This window comes from Ranitomeya imitator, chromosome 5 (assembly GCF_032444005.1).
Source record: "Ranitomeya imitator isolate aRanImi1 chromosome 5, aRanImi1.pri, whole genome shotgun sequence".
Classification (NCBI taxonomy): Eukaryota; Metazoa; Chordata; class Amphibia; order Anura; family Dendrobatidae; genus Ranitomeya; species Ranitomeya imitator.
The window spans coordinates 366,109,396-366,135,225 of NC_091286.1; the positions used below are offsets into that span (position 1 = coordinate 366,109,396).

At 40.9% G+C, this 25,830-nt stretch overlaps 1 protein-coding gene across 1 annotated transcript in view; it reads left to right on the forward strand.

Moving 5' to 3' along the window:
• The window catches only part of B3GAT2 (beta-1,3-glucuronyltransferase 2), a 239,778-nt gene that overhangs the window by 163,802 nt on the left and 50,146 nt on the right, over positions 1–25,830 (forward strand). Inside the window, exon 2 of the mRNA XM_069726629.1 lies at positions 6,334–6,478. Coding sequence (XP_069582730.1) covers positions 6,334–6,478 — 145 coding nt within the window. The remainder of the gene's footprint in view (positions 1–6,333; positions 6,479–25,830) is intronic.

Consider the following 25,830-nt stretch of genomic DNA (forward strand, 5'->3'; position numbering starts at 1 on the left):
TAAAAATTCAAAAATCACACCAAAATGGCGGGCGGAGTGTGTCACAGTACGGCACGTTTCTGATTGGTCGCTCGCAGCAGGCGGCAACCAATCAGACACTGGACACTGTTGACGTCACTTATCTCCGGACATTAGCTCCGGACATTAGCTCCGGACATTAGCTCCGGACATTATCTCCGCACATTAGCTCCGGACATTAGCTCCGGACAAAGCCACGGAAGTTGGCACAAATTGCAGGAAGTAGTATTCTAGGCAATTAATCTCCGGACATTAGCTCCGGACATTAGCTCCGGACATTAGCTCCGGACAAAGCCACGGAAGTTGGCACAAATTGCAGGAAGTAGTATTCTAGGCAATTATATAATAGGATAGTATTTACATGTACCTATATAGATTGCTTTCTATCGATTGCTCACCATTTTTCTCTAAGGCCAAACACATAAATGTGTGTTCAAAGAAGACAATCAGTCTTAAATGTTCCTGGAAATCGTATCAGTGAAAGTAGAATAAACACGCCAAGATCTGTTTTATCCTGAAAAGGTGGAAAAAAAGGTTTTTATAAATTGGAGGCACACATCCCATATTCCTTTTCTTTTATGTCAGCTTTCACATTTAGACTTGAGAGGGTTTTTTTCTTAAAGCATTTCTGCATGATGAAAAAGGATTTTATTTTTGCCATTGATAATATTGTAAAAACCAGTCAAGCCAAGCAACACTCAATGGCCACGTAAGTGTCATACATTTAACAAGTCTACTAACACTATACAGGTACCCAGTAATTAAAAAGATACAAATTTATTGAAGTTCATATATTACTTTACCTTGTGTTAATAACAAATCAAAAAAATGAAGAAAATGTTTAATTTATATGTAATCTTCCTTTGAAAAAAACTCTTTACTTCGAGTCCCATAGTACACGCGATTTGAGACGTTGACTACTGTTATTTGCCTCCATTAAAGAGATCAAATATTTGATATGTCTATCTGCAGTGGTTACATATTTGCCACTTTTGCAGACATGGGTAGTGATCGATTGTTATATTTAACATTAGATGATTAAGACAATATATCTATACATTGATTTTTCATACAGGGTCGGCTCCAGGTTTTTGTGGGCACCGGGCAAACGTGTCTCAGTGGACCCCCTTTAACACATACCATGATACATGATGCACAGATGCGGCAGAGAAATATAGATATAGTAGAATGCCAAAGATTTCACTACGGTAACTTCTTCTATTACTTGAGTGATATCTATTGTAAATTCTACAATAGCACAGAAACTGGAGAATACTCAAAGTGCACAGTGCTTAGGCTGGGGGGAACTAAAAGTTTTAATTTTAGACAGGACAGTATAGTCTTCCATGAAGTATAAGGGTATGTGCACACGTTGCGGATTTTGCTGTGGATCTGCAGCTGCGGGTCCGCATCAGCTTTCCATGCGTTTACAGTACAATGTAATCCTATGGAAAACGAAATCCGCAGTGCCCATGCTGCAGAAAAAAAAACACGAAAACGCTGCGGGTTACATTTCGCAGCATGTTAATTCTTTGTGCGGATTCTGCTGCGGTTTACACCTGCTCCTCTATAGAAATCCGCAGGTGTAAAACCGCAGGTGGAATCCACACAAGTTCCGCATAAAAACGGCGGTAAATCCGTAGGTAAAACGCAGTGCCTTTTACCTGCGGATTTCTGAAAAATACGTGTGTACATACCCATATGGGCACCACATAGTCCTCCATACAGTATTATGGGCACCACATAGTCCTCCATACAGTATTATGGGCACCACATAATGCTCCATACAACTTAACCGATATACCAAGCACCAAAAAATAAAAAGCTAGTATATAGAAAAACAAATAAAATCCTATGGTGAGGACCACCAGTGCTTAGTAGAGAAAGAGTGAAACCATTCCTATACCAGAAGAAGCAAAGCACCTCAGTAGCAGGACAATATAAACAGTAGTACTCAAATAGTCATTTAAAATGTCTTTATTAAAATGGCAAGCGGTAATACCATATAAAAAGTACCTACATTTAGGACTCCCATGAAACAATCATAATACATAACATAGAGAATATACTGTATATAGCGGACATAAACAAAAGTTAGCATACAGAAAAATATTATGTATAGAGAGAATCTATTATATAATGGTCTAAGGATCACTTCCATCTTTCTGTCTGTCCTTCTGTCTGTCACGGATATTCATTGCTCGCAGCCTCTGTCTGTCATGGAAATCCAAGTCGCTGATTGGTCGTGGCAAAACAGCCTTGACCAATCAGCGATGGGCACAGTCCTGTGGCAACATGGCTGCTCCTTCCTCCCCGCAGTCAGTGCCCACTCCGTACTCCCCTCCAGTCAGCGCTCACACAGGGTTAATGGCAGCGTTGACTGTGGTGTAACGCACTCGTGGCTGGGCAATATACTACGTGGGCTGTGCAATATACTACGCAGGCTGTGCAATATAGTACGCGGGCTGTGCAATATAGTACGCGGGCTGTGCAATGTACTACGCGGGCTGTGCAATATACTGCGTGGCCTGTGTTATACACTACGTGGCCTGTGTTATACACTACATGGCCTGTGTCATACACTGCGTGCGTGGTACTGCACGGGCTGTGCAATATACTACGCGGGCTGTGCAATATACTACGCGGGCTGCGCAATATACTCCATGGGCTGTGCTATATACTCTGTGGGCTGTGCTATATACTCCATAGGCTGTGCTATATACTCCGTGGGCTGTGCTATATACTCTGTGGGCTGTGCTATATACTTTGTGGCTGTGCTATATACTACATGGCTGTGCTATATACTACGTGGCTGTGCAATATACTACGTGGCTGTGTTATACACTACGTGGCCTGTGTTATACACTGCGTGCGTGGTACTGCACGGGCTGTGCAATATACTACGCGGGCTGTGCAATATACTAAGTGGGCTGTGCAATATACTCCGTGGGCTGTGCTATATACTCCATGGGCTGTGCTATATATTCCGTGGGCTGTACTATATACTCTGTGGGCTGTGCTATATACTTCGTGGCTGTGCTATATACTACATGGCTGTGCTATATACTACATGGCTGTGCAATATACTACGTGGCTGTGCTATATACTACGTGGCCGGCTGCGAACAATCAGCGACATGCGCAGTCCGGAATCCTGTGTATTCCATGTATTATTCTAAAATCTTCATAAATAAACTACATACATATTCTAGAATACCCGATGCGTTAGAATCGGGCTACCATCTAGTAGTTATACAAAATAGGCCCCCTATTTAAAAATAAAAATACAAAAAACTCTTTTATCAGTGATATCCAGAACAAGAGGCTACAGGATATACCTGTACTTATATTGTTTTACAATATATATAGGGAAAACTCCCACAGAAAATCAACAACAATAATGTATGTGTGGTTGTTTGGGGTATGTGCTACAATAGGACCAGAGGCATTTAAAGGTATAGAGCCCCCTTTTTCTGTCACAAGTTTATTTAGATTTTTATCGCACTATTGTTGCACTGATGCCTGGACAAGAGTCCCCCCTTTCTTATCACGTGTTACTTTTCTTTTTATGCACTTCAAGCACTTTATCATATGCATAGTTTATTACAAATTTTAAAGATTATACACACTCAGTGATTTTCTATGGGTGTTTTCCCTATATATTGTATAACAATATAAGTACAGGTATATCCTATAGCCTCTTGTTCTGGATATCACTGATAAGAGTTTTTTGTATTTTTATTTTATTTTTAAAAAGGGGGCCTATTTTTTATAACTATTCTCTCTATACATAATATTTTTCAGTATGCTAATTTTTGTTTATGTCCACTATATATATTCTCTATGTTATGTTTTTTGATTGCTTCATGGGATTCCTAAATGTAGGCACTTTTTTTATATAGTATTACCGCTTGCCATTTTAATAAAGTCATTTTAAATGACTATTTGAGTACTACTGTTTATATTGTCCTGCAAATGAGGTGCTTTGGTTCTTATAATGCTCCATACAGTAAAATGAGCCCCATATATTGCTCCATACAGTATTATGGGCCCCATTATTGCTCCATACAGAATAATGGGCCCCATATAGCACTCCATACAGAATAATGGACCCCATAAAATGCTCCATACAGAGTAATGGACCCCATATATAGCTCCATACAGAATAGTGAGCCTCATATAATGTTCCACACAGAACAATGGGCCTCATAAAATGCTCCATACAGAATAATGGACCCCATATATTGCTCCATACAGAATAATGAACCCCATATAATGCTCCATGCAGAATAATGGACGCCTTATAATGCTGCATAGAGAATGGGCCCTTATAGTGCTCCATACAGAATAATGGACACCATATAATGCTCCATACAGAATGGGACCATATAGTGATCCATATAGCATAATGAACCCCAAAAATGCTCCATAGGGAATCAACCCATATAATGCTCCATATAGAATAATGGACCTCATATAAGGCTCCATTCAGTATATAATGGCTCCCATATAATGCTTCATACAGAATAATGGTCCCCATATAATGCTGCATACAGAATAATGGACCCCTTATAATGCTGCATACAGAATAATGGGCCCCATATTATTTTGAATACAGAATAATGGGCCGCATATAATGCTACATACAGAACAATGGCCCCATATAATGCTACATACAGAAAAGTGGATTGCATATAATGCATACAGAATAATGGGCCCTGTATAATGCTCCATACAGAATGGGCCACAAATAATGCTCTACATATATTAGGCCCCATATAATGCTCCACAGAGAATGGGCGCCATATCATGCTCCATATAGAATGGGCCCCATGTGATGCTCCATACAGAATAGGCTCCATATAATGCTTCATAGATAATGGGCCCCATATAATGCTCCATACATAAAAAATAAATAAATAATTAAATAAATACTTACCTCTCCTCGTTCCCTGCTGGCCTAAGCTTCTGTCTCCTCAAATCCAGTGTCTTCACCCTCTTCAGGCTCTCTACACTTTCAGAGAGCTCGCTGTAGCGGCATCATCCCTCCCTCTGCCCGGAGACGTCAGAGTCAGAAGACGCGAAAGAGACCGGACCTGCAGCCTGCAGGGAACGAGGAGAGTGAGTATTTCAAACAGTTTAAAGCATGATGGGGACCCGATGCCAGTGATGGCGAATGGACCCCCCCGCTTGCATAGGGCCCTGGCACTTGCCCGGGTGCGCTGGGTGATGATGCCGACCTTTTTTTCATATACACAATTTATACCACTCAAGGCCATTGATATGGCATAAATTGTGATTTTTAACATCTTGTTTTATTGTGTCTGTTAGCTTCCATGATGCTTATGAGTCTAGAGAGCTGTAACGTCAAAGGGTACTTCACATCAATACATTGTAGTGTCAAAGGAAAAGACAGGAAAATGTTTAATTCTAAGTGGTTTTCAGACAATATAGTGTTTTTACCATAAATACATAAATATTCTCCTCCTGCTAACAAGCAACTTGCTTTTTTATATACATTTTGCCCCAGGTTCCAACTGCAAGTATGTATCAGTGCATACATAATATATGGTGCTGACATATACAGAATATATAGAGCACTAGAGCTAATAGACAATGTGGTCATAATGGATATGACATTACTAGGTACAACAAACCAATGTATTATTCTGCACATTTAGCATTTCTTCCTTGAACAATTCTGAGGTCCAGTAAAGAAACTTTAAAAGGAATGTGTCATGTAAAGAAATGATATTAACATGCAGATGTGGGGTTAATCTGCAGGTCAATAGCGTTCTGACTCTGCCTGGCACCCACACTGTGAGTCCCGCTGCTAGGAGGAAATTAACTTCATTGCTCCTGACAGTATCAGGCTTTCAGTCATAGGGGTGGGCAAGCGCAACTTCAGTCACTGCTCAGTGCATAGTTGTAACCACACCCCTGGCACTGACTGACAGCCAGCTCTAATGTGGAGTTGGCTGTTAGTCAGTGCCGGGGCATGGATTTAACCATATGTACTGAGAGGTGAGTGAAGCCACGCTAGTCACATGCCTATGATTGAAAGCCCAAAACTGCCAGGAGGAATAAAGTATATTTACTTACAGCAATGGGTCCCCAGTGCAGGTGCCGGGCAACTTCAGAACGCTATTAATCTGCAGGTTAACCCAATATCTGCAGGTTAATAGCATTATTTTTCATGACAGGTTCCCTGTAAGCAGACCCACAACCCAGATTATATAGGAAGTAGGATATATTATTTGCCATTCATCCATAAAATGACATCTTTTTAACTATAAAACTTTTTTCTTCTTTACAGATGCGCACAACTCAGAAGGTCTCGGTATGGCCAGTGGGCCTTGTTGGCGGGCGACGGTATGAACGTCCAATTGTAGAAAATGGAAAGGTTGTGGGTTGGTACACAGGATGGCGAGCAGACAGACCATTTGCCATTGACATGGCAGGTAAGCTGTATATGGTAAAGTGTATGCACCATCCTCGCTTATTCCATGTAATACTCTACAAAAATTATTAACCAGCTGGTATATCTAAATAACACAATATACTGTAATACAGAAAATCAACTATTAGGGCTCCTATAAGTTGCAGCAAACACAGGGATAAGAAACTTGGTAAAGGAAATTACTCAAAGAAACCACCACTATACATCTATAGTTTATTACAGATTACATCCAGAACTTTTAGAGATTAATAAGAGACCATAGAAAATAAAAGTGATTGTATTGTCATTATGTGAAGGTCTGAAATTAATAACTTTCCTTAAAACTAAAGAGAAAAGTTTCATGCAATAAAAGTTAGAGAATGAGGCTGTGTTCACATGTAGCAGTCATACTTCTGCTGAAAACTGCAGCCGTCCAGTTGTAATGGTCACGTTTTTGCAGGCGATACAGCTGTTTCCCTGCAGATTTTAGTAATTATGCAGCCAAACAGTAGAAAGACTACAGCAGTTCAGGGCTGTTGCAAATGTCAGCTGCAGCATGACTACTGCATGTGAACACAGCCATAAAGCTGAAGAGCTAAACGAAGACTTCTTAGAGGCAACCGGTCAATAGTTTTGTCCTTAGTTGACTTAATTCCGTGTGGTTACTGGGCTTGTAAATATCTTTTTAGCGCTCCAGCACCCTGGCACAAATTCAGTAGATGAATAAAGTTACTTCTTTATTTTCAAAGAAAAAATATTAAAAATCCAGCACATGGAATAGGGAAGCGACTCTTAGCACATAGTGTGCGCTTAATCATAGCAATCATATAACCAATGGTTAGTTTGGTTGAAAAATAACACTTTTTGATCGACTGGATTTAATTACTAATTTACTACCAAGACTATGCTAAGAACCATGGCTATTCGCTACTTCAAAACTGCCCATATGACTATAGGAGAGCAGCACACAGCAGTGTTAGAACCTCTATTTCTCAAAAAAGCTAATCCATGCTACTAGACACTGCCAATGGAAGAGCGCGGCTAATAGCTAGCTGGATTTTGTCGCTGTTCACATTCCCTTTTGTGCAGGGATGATTTTTAAGGATATGGATCAATAAAGGACTTTTAATCGAAAAGGAGCTGGAACAATTTTCACATTTCTTATTTCTAAATAATGTTCTCATTCATGACAACAATTTGAAGTAAAAAAAATATATATTTGTATTTTGAACAGTTGTTTAATATGTTCAACCCAATGCATTTTATTGGTTTATAATAAAAGAAAATGGGAAAACCATACAGAAATAATAAGGGTCATTCTGTAGGTATTAAAAAAGAATAACGAGTAGGTAAATGGAAGGATAGGGAAAGTAAGGGGGTGGGAAAGGAAAATAAACTACCATAATTACTCGTGTATAACTCGACCCAAGTATAAGCCAAGGTACCTAATTTTGCCATGAAACTGCATTGTCCCTTCATCCTTATCCGGGTATACATGGTTCCTCATCCCCATCATCCTTGTCTGCATAGCTCCTCATCCCCATCCTTGTCTGCATGGCTCCCCATCCCTGTCCTTGCATGTGTAGCTCCCCCTCCCTGTCCTTGTATGCATGGCTTCTCATCCCTGTCCTTGTATGCATGGCTCCCCATCCCTGTCCTTGTATGGATGGCTCCTTATCCCCTATCCTTGTATGGATGGCTCCTTATCCCCTATCCTTGTATGCATGGCTCCTTATTCCCTATCCTTGCATGCATGGCTCCAGTCCCCATCCTTATAAAAAAACACATCCTACTTACCTTCCCTGCGCACCCTTGCAGCATTTCGTTCCGATGCTAGCAGCTCTTCTGGCCGATCGATCACATGTCCCCGCTCATTAAAGCAATGAATATTCACCTCTCTCCACGCCTATGGGAATGGAAAGAGGTGAATATTCATTACCTTAATGAGCGGGCACCTGTGAGAGCCCGGCCGCTGCTGTAAGTTGGCGGCTGCAGCTGTAACTGTGCGTGCTGTAAGGCTCCTGCCTCTGTGACCCGCTGCTCGCTCGCTCCCCCTACCCCACTGTCTTCTGGGACAATGACTCGTGTATAAGACTCGGCTTACACACAAGTATATATGGTAGGTAAAGTACAAAACATACAGGTCATAATAATAAAGCATTATAATTGTAATCATAGGTATATTTTAACTTTCTATGTATAGGTAATTAATCCTCAAAATTTAAATAATTTTTCTAAATAGAGAAAATGAAAATATTTTAACAATTTAATAAGAAATTGGGAAATTGGCTCTTTTTTTTTTAAATATACTAAATGTTTAGGGTTTAGTGAGGTCGGAAACTATTTATTCTATAGGTGCCAGAAAATGACTTTTATTACATTGATATTTTTGGTATACTGTAATAGCCAGAACTTTGGTTGGTTTTCCTATAGTTTGTTCCTTCAGTGTTTTAAAACTTTTAGTCAGATTTTTTCTGTGGTTACTGAAGTAACAACAATTTTTCTTTAATCAGTGCTTGGAAATTATCCCTATTTCAGTCATTTTGCTTCTAAGCCCACCTTCGGAGGATTGACAATAGGTTCTCAATGGGATTGAGTTCTAAGGAGGCTCCTGGCCATGGACACAAAATATAGTATTTTGTTCACTGAGCCATTTAGTTACCATTTTTGCCTTCTGACATGGTGTTCCATGATGCTGGAAAAAATATTTTTCATCACCAAATTACTCCTGAGTTATTGGGAGCAGATGCTCGTGGAGGATGTTTTGATACTACTCTTTATTCATGGCAGTGTTCGTAGGTAAAATTATGAGTGAGCCCTCTTCCTTGAATAAAAAGCAACCACACACAGGAATGGTCTCAGGTTGCTTTAGTGTTGGCATGGCACAAGATTCATGGTAGCGCTCATCTTGTCTTTTCCAGACATTCTTCCAGATGTCCCAAACAGTCTGAAAGAGCCTTCATCAGAGAAAATAACTTTACGACAATCCTATGATGTGCAATCCTTGTACATACTGTACCTGAATCCTCAATTATTTTCTTTGATGAAGCCCCCTTCAGACTCTTTGGGACAAGAATGATTGTCTAGAGAAGAAAAGGTGTGTCATGCCAAAGTAAAGCATCCTGAGACTATTCATGTGTGGTGTTGCTTTTTTTCCAAGGTAGTGGCTCACTCTCAATTTTGTCTCAATTTTGCCACATTGAACAGTGTAAAGAATGATATCAACACATCTTCAAAGACCAACTTCTCCTGTTGACCCTGGAGCAAATTGCTGATAAACATTACTTTTTAGAGTATGATGGAGCACCATGTCACAAGGCAAAAGTGATAGCTAAGGCCTCTTTCACACTTCAGTCTTTCGGCGTCAGTCAAAAACCGCCATTTTCCTCAAATAGCGGATCCGCCATTTTTTTTGGGCGGATCCGCTATTTTCCCATTGACTTGCATTAGCGACGGATTGTGGCAGATGGTCGTCCGTTCCATCCGCCATGCGACAGATCCGTCGAGATTTGGCGGACGTTGTCTAGACATTGACGGACTTTGTAACGTTTTTTGTCGCCGCCGAAAAGGCGGACTGCGGCGGATCCGTCGCGTCAGCCACTTTTTAGAATGGGCGCCTATGGGCGACGGATCCGTCGCGATCCGCTTTTTTGGCGGATCCGTCGCCCCAATCCGCTTTTTTAAGTGTGTCAGTCAACAAAAAATTGAAATTGTGGGTAAAAAGCCAGGAAACTTGCAGAACTTCATACCATTAAGAACTTGTGGTTAATCAAACTTCAAAAAACAGCTGTAGAAACAGAAACATAAAAATAGTGATACATTTCAAGCACTGATTAGTATGTATAACTTTCATTTTATGACTGTTACGCCTATGACAGCTGATAAAAGGCAAACATTGGAGCATGGTTTATGCTTTAGAACCTCATTTATGACATAATTCTTAATAGCATAAACACAAGTATACAAATGGCATTTCTTAAAATAAACTGCAGTATATTTGACATTTAATACAAAACCATAGTTTTACATTTAGGAATGAACCGATCGTAGCCAAATGTTTTCAAGGTAGACAGGGGGTCAAACCTTCCAAGATCCATGACAGACATTATGCTGTTTGCATTGAGTTTAGAAGTGAGTCATCATAAGAATGGTCTGGATGTGATATTTAGGTGCGCTTGACACAGCTTGTAACCGTACATGGAAACGTTCAAATGGTAAATCGCCATTTTGCTCTGTTAGCAGATGTCCAATTGATACGAAGAGAAGACTCTATGTTCCAAGTACAATCAGCTTTGACACTCATCTATTTGCCTATTGTGTACATTTCATCTTTTTATTCTCTTTTTTTTAGCATTTACCTTTAGCATCTGGGAGGCACATTATCATTCAGCTGCATGTGCTGTCATATCTATACAATGCTGCAGATCAATGCTATTTATATTTAAAGCAAATGCAGCATATCCGGGCCGGTGATATACCCAGTGGGCTGCTGTCTGCAAATGTTATATGGTCAAGACCCCCTTGTTGTCTTTGCTGGTTGTATTGTTTTCTGTGGCAGAACATGGCAGCTATCATTTCAAAGGGCAGCTTCCTCTCTGAAGATTGCTTGACATGCAGTTCCTTCATTATACGGTATTATCGTTACTCCCCTGGTTGTAAGAGGTTACACACCTTCATGGTTCTGTTCAAAATTAATGCTGTGAGACAAGTGATTTGCTAGTAAAGCACTTTCCATGTCTGTCTTATTTAAGTTAAATAGAAGCCTTGAGGCAAGAAGATAGGAGAATTCTAATAATATGCTGCCTCTGTAGTCCTATCTGTCACTACTGGATAATACAGATGTGCCCTACCTTAATTTTCTTCTTGGCTTGCCATGTTCTAAGATAAGTAGCATGAGATGACAAGCTTTCGAAAAAAAATCTTTGATATTGTCGGGTGATAACTATGGTGTATGTGTGGCCAACTAGTGGCTGTGATGGTAATTGCAGCTAAGAATTTTGCTACCTTGTTGTGATAATGCATTGAATGTGCATCAAGCAAAACTGGAGTCTTCACAGGGAACCATATACAACATTTTTAACATAAGGAAGTTGGAAAATGGCTTTATAGCAGCCCTGTAAGGCTTGAATGTGTCGTTGTGGCCCTCTAATACCAGTGAATAGGGTCCCTTGGTGTGTGAGACCATGTTTATTGACTTGATCTTTCTTCTAGACTGCTGGTGTTAAATGATGCTGCAGAGCAGGACCCCATCACTATGCAATAATATGAAAATAAACTCTTGTCTCCTGACGAGTCAGGTGTAACAAACATATTAGGCTGCAGGAATCACATTTGACTTTTACATCTTCTACTATAAATCGTAACTTTGATACAATATTTAAATATATTGTTTGTTAAATAGATTAAAACACATTTCATCATATCGGAAAAATGTATATACACAAATTCCAGAGAAATATTAACCCTTTTCTGCCATTAGACGTACTATTGCGTCCATGTGGGGTGGGCTTTACTTCCCAAGGACGCAATAGTACGTCATATGCGATCGGCAGCGCTCACGGGGGGAGCGCCGCCGATCGCGGCCGGGTGTCAGCTGTTTATCGCAGCTGACATCCGGCACTATGTGCCAGGAGCGGTCACGGACCGCCCCCGGCACATTAACCCCTGGCACACTGTGATCAAAGATGATCGCGATGTGCCGGCGGTACAGGGAAGCACCGCGCAGGGAGGGGGCTCCCTGCGGGCTTCCCTGAGCCCCCCGCAGCAACGCGATGTGATCGCGTTGCTGCGAGGGTCTCACCTCCCTCCCTGCTCCCTCCAGCCCCGGATCCAAGATGGCCGCGGATCCGGGTCCTGCAGGGAGGGAGGTGGCTTCACAGAGCCTGCTCAGAGCAGGCACTGTGAAGGCTGCAGCGCTGCATGTCAGATCAGTGATCTGACAGAGTGCTGTGCAAACTGTCAGATCACTGATCTGTGATGTCCCCCCGGGACAAAGTAAAAAAGTAAAAAAAAAAAATTTCAAATGTGTAAAAAAAATAAAAAAAAATATTCCAAAATAATGAAAAAAAAAAAAAAATATTATTCCCATAAATACATTTCTTTATCTAAATAAAAAAAAAAAAACAATAAAAGTACACATATTTAGTATCGCCGCGTCCGTAACGGCCCGACCTATAAAACTGGCCCACTAGTTAACCCCTTCAGTAAACACCGTAAGAAAAAAAAAAAAAAAACGAGGCAAAAAACAACGCTTTATTATCATACCGCCGAACAAAAAGTGGAATAACACGCGATCAAAAAGACAGATATAACTAACCATGGTACCGCTGAAAACGTCATCTTGTCCCGCAAAAAACGAGCTGCCATACAGCATCATCAGCAAAAAAATAAAAAAGTTATAGTCCTGAGAATAAAGTGATGCAAAAATAATTATTTTTTCTATAAAATAGTTTTTATCGTATAAAAGCGCCAAAACATAAAAAAATGATATAAATGAGGTATCGCTGTAATCGTACTGACCCGAAGAATAAAACTGCTTCATCAATTTTACCAAACGCGGAACGGTATAAACGCCTCCCCCAAAAGAAATTCATGAATAGCTGGTTTTTGGTCATTCTGCCTCACAAAAATCGGAATAAAAAGCGATCAAAAAATGTCACGTGCCCGAAAATGTTACCAATAAAAACATCAACTCGTCCCGCAAAAAACAAGACCTCACATGACTCTGTGGACCAAAATATAGAAAAATTATAGCTCTCAAAATGTGGTAACGCAAAAAATATTTTTTGCAATAAAAAGCGTCTTTCAGTGTGTGACGGCTGCCAATCATAAAAATCCGCTAAAAAACCCGCTATAAAAGTAAATCAAACCCCCCTTCATCACCCCCTTAGTTAGGGAAAAATTTAAAAAATGTATTTATTTCCATTTTCCCATTAGGGCTAGGGTTAGAGTTAGGGCTAGGGTTAGGGCTAGGGCTAGGGTTAGGGCTAGGGTTAGGGCTAGGGTTAGGGCTAGGGTTAGGTTTAGGGCTAGGGTTAGGGCTAGGGTTAGGGCTAGGGTTAGGGTTAGGGCTAGGGTTAGGGTTAGGGCTAGGGTTAGGGTTAGGGTTAGGGCTAGGGTTAGGGCTAGGGTTAGGGCTAGGGTTAGGGCTAGGGCTAGGGTTAGGGTTAGGGCTAGGGTTAGGGCTAGGGTTAGGATTAGGGTTAGGGCTAGGGTTAGGGCTAGGGCTACAGTTTGGGTTGGGGCTAAAGTTACAGTTAGGGTTTAGATTACATTTACGGTTGGGAATAGGGTTGGGATTAGGGTTAGGGGTGTGTCAGGGTTAGAGGTGTGGTTAGGGTTACTGTTGGGATTAGGGTTAGGGATGTGTTTGGATTAGGGTTTCAGTTATAATTGGGGGGTTTCCACTGTTTAGGCACATCAGGGGCTCTCCAAACGCGACATGGCGTCCGATCTCAATTCCAGCCAATTCTGCGTTGAAAAAGTAAAACAGTGCTTCTTCCCTTCCGAGCTCTCCCGTGTGCCCAAACAGGGGTTTACCCCAACATATGGGGTATCAGCGTACTCAGGACAAATAGGACAACTTTTGGGGTCCAATTTCTCCTGTTACCCTTGGGAAAATACAAAACTCGGGGCTAAAACATATTTTTTGTGGGAAAAAAAAAGATTTTTTATTTTCACGGCTCTGCGTTATAAACTGTAGTGAAACACTTGGGGGTTCAAAGTTCTCACAACACATCTAGATTAGTTCCCTGGGGGGTCTAGTTTCCAATATGGGGTCACTTGTGGGGGGTTTCTACTGTTTAGGTACATTAGGGGTTCTGCAAACGCAATGTGACGTCTGCAGACCATTCCATTTAAGTCTGCATTCCAAATGGCGCTCCTTCCCTTCCGAGCTCTGCCATGCGCTCAAACGGTGGTTTCCCCCAACATACGGGGTATCAGCGTACTCAGGACAAATTGGACAACAACTTTTGGGGTCGAATTTCTCCTCTTACCCTCGGGAAAATACAAAACTGGGGGCTAAAAAATAATTTTGGGGGGAAAGATTTTTTTTTTTAATTTTCACGGCTCTGCGTTACAAACTGTAGTGAAACACTTGGGGGTTCAAAGCTATCACAACACATCTAGATGAGTTCCTTAGGGGGTCTAGTTTCCAAAATGGTGTCACTTGTGGGAGGTTTCTACTGTTTAGGTACATTAGGGGCTCTGCAAATGCAATGTGACACCTGCAGACCATTCCATCTAAGTCCTCATTCCAAATGGAGCTCCTTCCCTTCCGAGCCCTCCCATGCGCCCAAACAGTGGTTCCCCCCCACATATGGGGTATCAGCGCACTCAGGACAAATTGGACAACAAATTGTGGGGTCGAATTTCTCCTGTTACCCTCGGGAAAATACAAAACTGGGGGCTAAAAAATAATTTTTGTGGGAAAAAATTTTTGTTTTATTTTTACGGCTCTCCATTATAAACTTCTGTGAAGCCCTTGGTGGGTCAAAGTGCTCAGCACACATCTAGATAAGTTCCTAAGGGGGTCTACTTTCCAAAATGGTGTCACTTGTGGGGGGTTTCTACTGTTTAGGTACATTAGGGACTCTGCAAACGCAATGTGACACCTGCAGACCATTCCATCTAAGTCTGCATTCAAATGGCACTCCTTCCCTTCTGAGCCCTCCCATGTGCCCAAACAGTGGTTCCCCCCACATATGGTGTATCATCGCACTCAGGACAAATTGGGCAACAAATTTTGGGGTCCAATTTCTCCTGTTACCCTCAGGAAAATACAAAACTGGGGGCTAAAAAAATAATTTTTGTGGGAAAAAAATTTTGTTTTATTTTTACGGCTCTGCATTATAAACTTCTGTGAAGCACTTGGTGGGTCAAAGTGCTCACCACACCTCTAGATAAGTTCCTTAGGGGGTCTACTTTCCAAAATGGTGTCATTTGTGGGGGGTTTCAATGTTTAGGCACATCAGTGGCTCTTCAAACGCAACATGGCGTCCCATCTCAATTCCTGTCAATTTTGCTTTGAAAAGTCAAACGGCGCTCCTTCCCTTCCGAGCTCTCCCATCCACCCAAACAGTGGTTTACCCCCACATATGGGGTATCAGCGTACTCAGGACAAATTGTACAACAACTTTTGGGGTCCAATTTCTTCTCTTACCCTTGGGAAAATAAAAAATTGGGGGCGAAAAGATAATTTTTGTGAAAAAATATGATTTTTTATTTTTACGGTTCTACATTATAAACTTCTGTGAAGCACTTGTTGGGTCAAAGTGCTCACCACACCTCTAGATAAGTTCCTTAGGGGGTCTACTTTCCAAAATGGTGTCACTTGTGGGGGGTTTCAATGTTTAGCCACATCAGGGGCTCTCCAAACGAAACATGGCGTCCCATCTCAATTCCAGTCAATTTTGCATTGAAAGTCAAATGGCACTCCTTCGCTTCCGAGCTCTGCCATGCGCCCAAACAGTGGTTTACCCCCACATGTGGGGTATTGGCATACTCAGGACAAATTGTACAACAATGTTTGGGGTCCATTTTCTCCTGTTACCCTTGGTAAAATAAAACAAATTGGAGCTGAATTAAATTTTTTGTGAAAAAAAGTTAAATGTTCATTTTTATTTAAACATTCAAAAAATTCCTGTGAAGCACCAGAAGGGTTAATAAACTTCTTGAATATGGTTTTGAGCACCTTGAGGGGTGTAGTTTTTAGAATGGTGTCACACTTGGGTATTTTCTATCATATAGACCCCTCAAAATGACTTCAAATGAGATGTGGTCCCTAAAATAAAATGGTGTTGTAGAAATGAGAAATTGCTGGTCAACTTTTAACCCTTATAACTCCCTAACAAAAAAAAAATTTGTTTCCAAAATTGTGCTGATGTAAAGTAGACATGTGGGAAATGTTATTTATTAAGTATTTTGTGTGACATATCTCTGTGATTTAATTGCATAAAAATTCAAAGTTGGAAAATTGCGAAATTTTCATAATTTTCGCCAAATTTCCGTTTTTTTCACAAATAAACGCAGGTACTATCAAATAATTTTTACCATTGTCATGAAGTACAATATGTCACGAGAAAACAATGTCAGAATCACCAGGATCCATTGAAGCGTTCCAGAGTTATAACCTCATAAAGGGACAGTGGTCAGAATTGTAAAAATTGGCCCGGTCATTAACGTGCAAACCACCCTTGGGGGTAAAGGGGTTAAGCACATTAAGCGTGTATCGGGGAATAGGGGGTTGGAGATACCATGGTAATAAAAGTCATGTGATCAATTCAAAAGTTGTTAAATCGCACAGATGATCCTTATATCAAACATGGTCAAGGAAAGACTATATCCATATAGATTAAAGTGCATAAGCATAAGTATATCTAAACATGATTATGTAAGATTAAAAGGCATGATCCATAACATGTCAAATAAATAGATCAAATAATTTTATCAGGCCAAATAAATGTCATAATGAATCGTTACCCAAACAAGCCTTCAAACGCATGCACCATGATAGGTGTTTCATACACTATGTCCTCAGGGGGACCGTGTGGTGTTACAAAGCAATCGGACCCTGGTTTGAAAAGGTCACTCCAGGATTTAAATATAAAGTGTTGTTTAATGAAGAATCAGGTGCACCAAATATTCAGTAGGTAGCAGGAATCACACTTGACTTTTACATCTTCTGTACTATACAGAGATTCATGCTTTGTGGTTGCAGATGGAGGCACGCATCTTATGAATAAGTTACAATAACACAGCATGCCTCAAGGGACCCGCATCTTAAGTTATATTCTTCCTAAATTCACTTCCATGCAGTACTGATGCTCCAGTATATATGGCCTACATACAACCACTGTCCCTTCACACTTCTGTGCCATCTCAGACACCCCATGACTATACCTTCAGACATCCAGCTTTCAATACTCCAGGAGCTGAGCTAACCAATCTTTTGCTCCCTTCCTTGCTCTCGAGACACCCTGGTTTGCCTGCTGTTTCCATGTCCTTCTGCCAATTATTACATTTGTGACTTGCTACCTATGTCTCTGTATCATTTTCCTTACACACCTGTATGGTGGTGTTGGCAATCATTCACTCTAACCACTTCGTTCTCCTTATCTCACCACCCCCAATCTACTCCCAACTACAGAACCTGGCTAATAATTAACGCTCTCCTAACCCTGTGACTAGAACATTAGTTTCACTTCCCTAATACCATGTGCTGAGCATAATACTGTGAACAATTGCATAAAACATCACATATAGAAAATGCAGTAATATAACACATTACAGCATTCACAATGTCTTCAGGGGGATAGTGGTCGCTTTCCTTTCTTTTACACCCCCATAAAAATTTTTACCATTTTTGTTGAGGTCTGATATACCTTAAATTTGGAAGACGCAGTTTTAGTCCAAGTACATTACTTGGTAAAAGCAATCCAAAATCAACATCTTAGAATGCCTTAGAAGGTCAAGTGCATTGACACACCCAGTGATCTTGAAGCCTAATTTGCATGTAATCCATATTACAAACACATCTTTCAGCTCTCCTCTTTTAGCACTTTGCCTCTGCTTCACTGTCCTTCACCCCACAATGTCTGTCTTGAGCAGTTTCCTTTATCATACTGCAGTGAGATCAGGGCTGAAACAGAACCTTATCCAAGGGTAAGCAGCTGTGATTACAAGTTGAGCACCACATACATAAGTGTGATTATTGACACATCTTTGGACAGACAGTGTTGGGGGAGGGGCAAACAGCAGAGTTGACTGTGCTATAAGAGTATGGTTTGTAATGTGACACAGCTAAATTAAGCTGTGCTGTGCCTCACCCAACATGAGAACTTATTTGTAAAGTGTGAGTCATTTGTGTAATACTCCCAGGACTTTCTAATCATGTCAAGTTAGATAAGAGATTAGAGCTGTATCTTTACATCTCACATACTAAGAAACCCAAGCTGTGGTAGGGATGTGCTCTTTTCCTGTGGGGTTGTTGCCTGCTTATGATTGGGCAACTCATACAGTGAGAAATACACACTCCAAATGAAAACGGTCAGATAACACCCATTTGGAGTCAAATGTTAACTCATGGTGCCAAATATTTGATTGTTAATATCTCCGCAACAGAGAGACAAAATGAAAAAAAAAAATAATAATGTTTTATTCCTCTCTGCAATGACAAAATAATGACAAATTATTGAAAGCATTGTAATATTTATACAGAGGTTTAATTGTCCAATCTGTAATTTATCAGTTAAGGCATTTATCATATGGGTCAGACTGAGGCAGAGTCCAATACTTATTATAATAACAAGCCTGAAATAGAACAAGGCATGGCGGGGATGCCATGCGACTCTGCAGCCATGAGGACATTGATTGCCTACAGAAGGCACATGTCAGTATGACCTTAGTAAGATATATAGAGCTGATCTTCATATATACTAATATGAATGTGATGGTGTCACACTTATCAGACCCTATGTAGTATAGAACATGTTAGGCTGGTTTCACACATGCGGATGGAGGTGCTGCGGATGGCTGCGTACATCCTTTGTGAAGCTCCGCCCACCGCCGCACATCCTCTGGTCACCTCTGCCTACATCAGCATGTGGCGTGCATACCCTATCTTTACCTTTAGGTACGCAGGCCATGCCAATGTATGCGGATGCCTCTGCATGCATCTTTTTGATGGTGCGGCGATCTGTGCCAAACGCAACGAGTTGCAATTTGGTGCGATCGTCGCACCGTCAAAACAATGCATGCGGAGGCATCCGCATACATTGGTATGGCCTGTGTACCTAATGGTAAAGATAGGGTACGCAGGCCGCATGCCGATGTAGGCGGAGCTGACCGGAGGAGGTGCGGCAATGGGCGGAGCTTCACGCAGGACGTATGCAGCCCTCCGCAGCACCTCCATCCGCAAATGTGAAAGCAGCCTTAGAGCCCTAAATGCAACAAAAAATGTCATGTTACGTGATGTAGAATTAGAATATCTTTAGCTTGAACCTTTCTGCCTCTATTCCTCCTAGTTATAACAGCTAAAAAATGTATGCACTTTTCTCTTTCCAAAAAAAATGTTTCTGTCTTGAAAATAAGATAGGGCTCTTGAATAGGAACTGGCCGTGGTTCTGAAATATTACAAGTCTACACGGAGTCCTAACTCTTTTTCTACATCTGTTTTTATGTATTTTTTATTTTAAAGCTTTTGTATGCAAAATGTTAACATTTTATTGTTACCCATGTTTTTATTTTTCAATAATACATGAATATACTCTGACTAATGCATAGCAAATGTATAAGAATAAGGAGTAAATGTATCCGGAGGTTATAAAATGTGACGCTGCAGACGGATGGAGCTCTAAATGCTTGGCTTAAGGGGAAAGCCACTGACATACATCAGTGGTAGATGAAGGCAGAAAAGCTTCAAAATTGATCTCATCAATCTAAAAGTGTAAAGTTAAGCTTTCTTTCTCTCTCTGGCTGCCAGAAGACCATGGTTGACTGATCTTTTGTATATATGTACAAAATGCTCCTGTGCTTGGAATTCAAAGCGTGAGCTTCACCAACATGTTCCCCAATGCATGTACTATATGCCATACCATGCATTTAAATAATACATTTGTAATCTGCATGTTCTGATTTACAATGAGACAATTACAAATTTATGGCGCTACATAGGCACTGACCATATCTCTTAGTAGGCAATCTGCCAATTTGTCTTCCTGTTTACTGGCTACTCGAATGTGTGAGGAAGTATGTATAAATGACCTGCCTCTCTACCGGAAATCTTGTGCAGCCATCATTCCCGGAATTTGTACATGCACTGTAAAGTCCTGATGATACATTGAGATTAGGATTATGAATCTGCTCGTGTGCCTCTGAGAAGAAAACTGGTGCAGGGAGTGATGGTACCTACGATTTCCAGCGGAGAAGGAAGGCCCACCAGATAAGAGTGACCTGTCAATCAGGGATCAAAGGATAGTGAAAGGCAGGAAAAATTGAAAAGAGACTGGAGAGCTGTAGGTGCAGGGCCAACCCCAAGTGTGGATTGATTCTGAATTATATCGACCCAACATAGATGTGTTTAGTTTGTGTTTCCATTAAAGATGGGCAAGAAGCCTTTTGTATCTAGTCAAAATTAAAGGCATTTCCCAGGTGTACTTTAAAATGAATTGCCTATTATTAATATAGGTCATAATTTCATATCATTGTGGGTCCACCTCCCAACACCCCTAAGTGAACAGAAGAGCTTGCAGTACCATTCACAGCCAGTACACCTAGTATGGATCCCCATTTTCTTATATTGATGATAACCTATCCTGAGAAGAGGCCTTAGATGTAAATGTCCCAGAAAATTCCAACTCATGCAAGAATTTTCAAGAATAACGTTCTTTTATTTTATTATTTTACTTATTAAGTTGTGACTATGGTAAACCATGACTAGTATAAATCACTCAACCTATGATCCATAGAAATCATTATAATCATAGGTATTGCAATGAAGTCTAGAGGCTAAAATGGTCGCTTCGGATTCAGAGATGTCAAGAAGAGAATCAGAATTGTTAGTAAAACTGCTTAAAGGGAATCTGCCAGGTGATTTTTGTGTAGTATCCTAATAGAATCCTGAAATGGGGCTTGGGCAGTCCTTTCAGGATCTGTAACTTTTATTTCTCTATATGGCTCTGTTGTGTTCCTGTAAGCCTCGGAAAAATGAATTGCCTAGCACCAGCAAGTCAAATAAATGTAAATTGGAAATGAATATTCCCCCTTTCCCACCCACTGATATTCCAGCTCACCCAACCCAGCCAGCGTAACTGATTCAGTCAGACTACTCTTTGCTATAGGATCGCAATCTCTGGACTGGCCGCCTGCTCTCCTGACCTGAGAGTGACAGCTGCATAAAAATACATGCTGTCCTGCTCATGTCAGGAGAACAGATGGCCAGTCCAAGGATTGCGATGTGATTCTCGTGCGAGTAACACAGCAGTCTGATTGCATACAATCAGTGATGTCAGCCGATAGGTGTGGGATTATGGGTAAGGAGAAGGGGTGAAGATTCATTTGGTATTTACATACCCTTGACTTGTTGGCTCGCATGTAAATGTGAAATGAATATTCACCCCTTTTGCAGACCATAATCCTACCCACCCCTCCTGGCATCAGTGATTCGGTCAGACTGCTTTTCGAGGATCACATTGCAATCCTCGGGCTGGCTGCCTGCACGCCTGACATGAACGTGACAGTATGTATTTCTATGTACTTGTCACTCTCAGGTCAGGAGAGCAAACAGCCAGTCCGAGGATTGCGATGCGATCCTCAGGCATACGACAGTTTGACTGAATCAGTGACACCAGTGCAGAGGGGTGGGTGGAATTATGGGCAGGGAAGGAGTGAATATTCATTTATCATTTACATACGCAAAAAAATAAATTTGCCCAGGGCTTACCTGAACATGACGGAGCCACGAAGAGAAATGAAAGTTACAAAACCAGAAAGGGCAGCCCAAGCTCTATTTCAGAATGCTATTATGATACATCACAAAAATCACCTGACAGATTCCCTTTAAGTGGTTGAGAGTCCATTCCTTACTTTGCTATGGTGTACCATGTATTCTAGTTGCATGCTTGCAGCAGTCTCTCTTACCTAGTCCTCACACTATTCTAATGGTGGCTTCTAATATTCCTATAATTTACAAACAGGGGTGTACTACATCCTTTATTACCAATGCAATTTAAATTTTTTCTCTTGATATGTGGGTAATTCATATTTCAGTGGAAACATTTTTGTAAAACAAGCTTTTCCTGAGAACACCTAAGCGTATCTCTTTATTTTTCGTATCCTCGCCTTGTCTCTTAGGCATCTTAAAAAAAAGTCATTTCATGCTTGAAGTTTATAAATGAAATACTAAACAGCTAACAAAAAATAATGAATTAAGTTACTCAAGACTAGCCAAGAGATGACATATTGTTATGAACAAATGGCAGAAAAATAGACATTTTATCCACTTGTGGAACTGCAGATGCAGACATGCCATAGTATATCATTTTGGTTTCAGACTTAGAATGATTCTAATAAATCATTAAATGTCTTCCATTTATAAGAAAAATACTGACTGCCTAATGAAAATAATGAATAAAACTCCCAGTAACCAGCAAATTAGACAGGATCCAACTGCACTGGCAACTGTCTGCTTCTATTGTTACACTTCAAGTAAGGGAAGGATGATGGATGAGGTGCATAGAAGAGATTCATTTGAAGTATGCAGACATTATTCTGAACAATGGGATGTTTCTGGAAATTGACAAACATTAACAATCCATAGGTCTTAGCAAGACTTACCTGAGAAAAGAATCAGTTTATCTGCACAGGAGGAAAAGTTGAGGAAGGGTCGTTTACGGTATTTGAAAATGTCCCTTAGCACAGAATGAATTTGTGCCTTCTAAATGACAGAATTGCCACTCCCCGGGCCACCTTTATCACAGAAGTGACATGTAAAAATCCCAGGGGTGAAGCACTGAGTGACAGAGTCTATTGACGGTTCCTTTCCTCTTAATAAATGAATACAACAAGCATGTTGCTACAATTTCCTTTGTCTGTTTCGTTGAGAACCTTATATGATTCTCCCTGGCAAATGATACCCTGCAATAACTGCTATCACAGATATTGCCATTTATGAAGATTTACATAAAAAATCAAAGCCCCCAAGACAGCCTCTTACTCTGTTAACTTGTTATAGTGACCACTAGAATTTATGGTTTAGGTTAACTGACTTCATTGCCTTAAATAATCAATATGATCGATGATGATTACAACTTATTTTTTCCATATAAATTGGCAATACCATCCTAAATGAACTAACACTATAAAACAAAGGATATCACGGTATATATAGTGGGGGGAGTATTTAGTCAGCCACCAATTGTGCAAGTTCTCCCACTTAACAAGATGAGAGAGGCCTGTAATTGATGACATAGGTAGAGCACAACTATGAGAGTCAAAATGAGAAAACAAATCCAGAAAATCTAAAATTTAAAAATAACTAAGGGCGCTGCACAAAAAATCTTACTGGTCCTCCTGCAGCAAATAATCGGACACAACTACCCAAATTGTCCAATATTGAATGTAAAAACACAATTAGCAGTATATATATATATTTGCGCTGGAGATACCATTAATTCTCAGAGGGCTGTTAATTAAAAACTTCCTACAAACAATGCTATATGCCACCCTTCATCTGAACAGTTACCTTAATCAGAGCACATATAGCTTATCATCATGCAGCGCTGTTATCCAGAGAAGGTCCTTGCAGCTAATGGATGGTCATATCCTGATGTCCACAAACCATATCTCCCGACGATATGCACAAAGATGATCCTCAGTGTTCCCAGGGATCTCTGAGGAAGGAGTCTGTTGACTCCTAAACGCGTCGGATAGAAGTTTGGTCCTAGGTGCACTTTGTAAGCCGGTCACGTGAAGCATCACGTGCATGTGACGTCACGCAAGGTCCTGCAGCTTCACTGCACCTTGCCGGTAATCTTTGTTTGGAAACGCGGGTTATCGCTAAGAAGCTGGGAGCGTTGCCCACGAGGTAAGGGGTGCCTGTCACCGGCCGGGACAGGTTAACACCCTCTCCCTCTAGTTCTGGGAACATTGAGGATCATCTTTGTGCATATCGTCGGGAGATATGGTTTGTGGACATCAGGATATGACCATCCATTAGCTGCAAGGACCTTCTCTGGATAACAGCGCTGCATGATGATAAGCTATATGTGCTCTGACTAAGGTAACTGTTCAGATGAAGGGTGGCATATAGCATTGTTTGTAGGAAGTTTTTTAATTAACAGCCCTCTGAGAATTAATGGTATCTCCAGCGCAAATATATATAAATCCAGAAAATCACCTTGTATGATTTGGCAAGATTTATTTTGCAAATTATGGTGGAAAATAAGTATTTAGTGACCTAAAAACATGCAAGATTTCTGGCTCTCACAGACCTGTAACTTCTTCTTTAAGAGGCTCCTCTGTCCTCCACTCATTACCTGTAGTAATGGCACCTGTTTGAACTTGTTATCCATATAAAAGGCACCTTTCCACAACCTCAAACAGTCACACTCCAAACTCCACTATGATGAAGACCAAAGAGGACATCAGAAACAAAATTGTAGCCCTGCACCAGGCTGGGAAGACTGAATCTGCAATAGGCAAGCAGCTTGGTGTTAAAAAAATCAACTGTGGGAGCAATAATAAGAAAATTGAAGACATACAAGACCACTGATAATCTCCCTTGATCTGGGGCTCCACACAAGATCTCACCCCGTGGGGTCAAAACGATCACAAGAACAGTGAGCAAAAATCCCATAACCACAAGGGGGACCTAATGAATGACCTGCATAGAGCTGGGACCACTGTAACAAAGGCTACCATCAGTAACACACTACGCCACCAGGGACTCAGATCCTGCAGTGCCAATTGTGTCCCCCTGCTTAAGCCAGTACATGTCCAGGCCTATCTGAAGTTTGCTAGGGAGCATTTGGATTATCCAGGAGAGTATTGGGAGAATGTCATGTGGTCTGATGAAACCAAAGTAGAAGTGTTTGATAGAAACAAAACTTGTCATGTTTTGAGGAGACAGAATGCTGAGTTGCATCCAAAGAACACCTTACCTACTGTGAAGCATGGGGGTGGCAACATTATGCTTTGGGGATGTTTCTCTATAAAGGGATGACTCATCCGTGTACATGAAACAATGAATGGGGCCATGTATCGTGAGATTTTGAGTGCAAACCGCCTTCCATCAGTAAGGGCATTGAAGATGAAACGTGGATGAGTCTTTCAGCATGATAATGATCCCAAGCACACCACTAGGGCAATGAAGGAGTGGCTTCATAAGAAGCAAATGAAGGTCCTGGAGTGGCCTAGCCAGTCTCCAGATCTCAACCCCATAGAAAACCTTTGGAGGGAGTTGAAAGTCCGTGTTGCCCAGCGACAGGCCCAAAATATCACTGCTCTAGAGGAGATCTGCATGGAGGAATGGGCCAACATACCACCAACAGTGTGTGCCAACCTTGTGAAGACTTACAGAAAACGTTTGACCTCTGTCATTGCCAACAAAGGATATATAACAAGATATTGAGATGAACTATTGTTAAGGATTTATTTTCCACCATAATTTGCTAAGTAAATCTTGCCAAATCAGACAAGGTGATTTACTGGATTTGTTTTCTCATTTTGTCTCCCATAGTTGAGGTCTACCTATGATGTCAATTACAGACCTCTCTCATCTTTTTAAGTGGGAGAACTTGCACAATTGGTGGATGACTAAATACTTTTTTTCCCCACTGTATACAGCTAAGTGAGAGCATTCCAATTGGCAGCTCC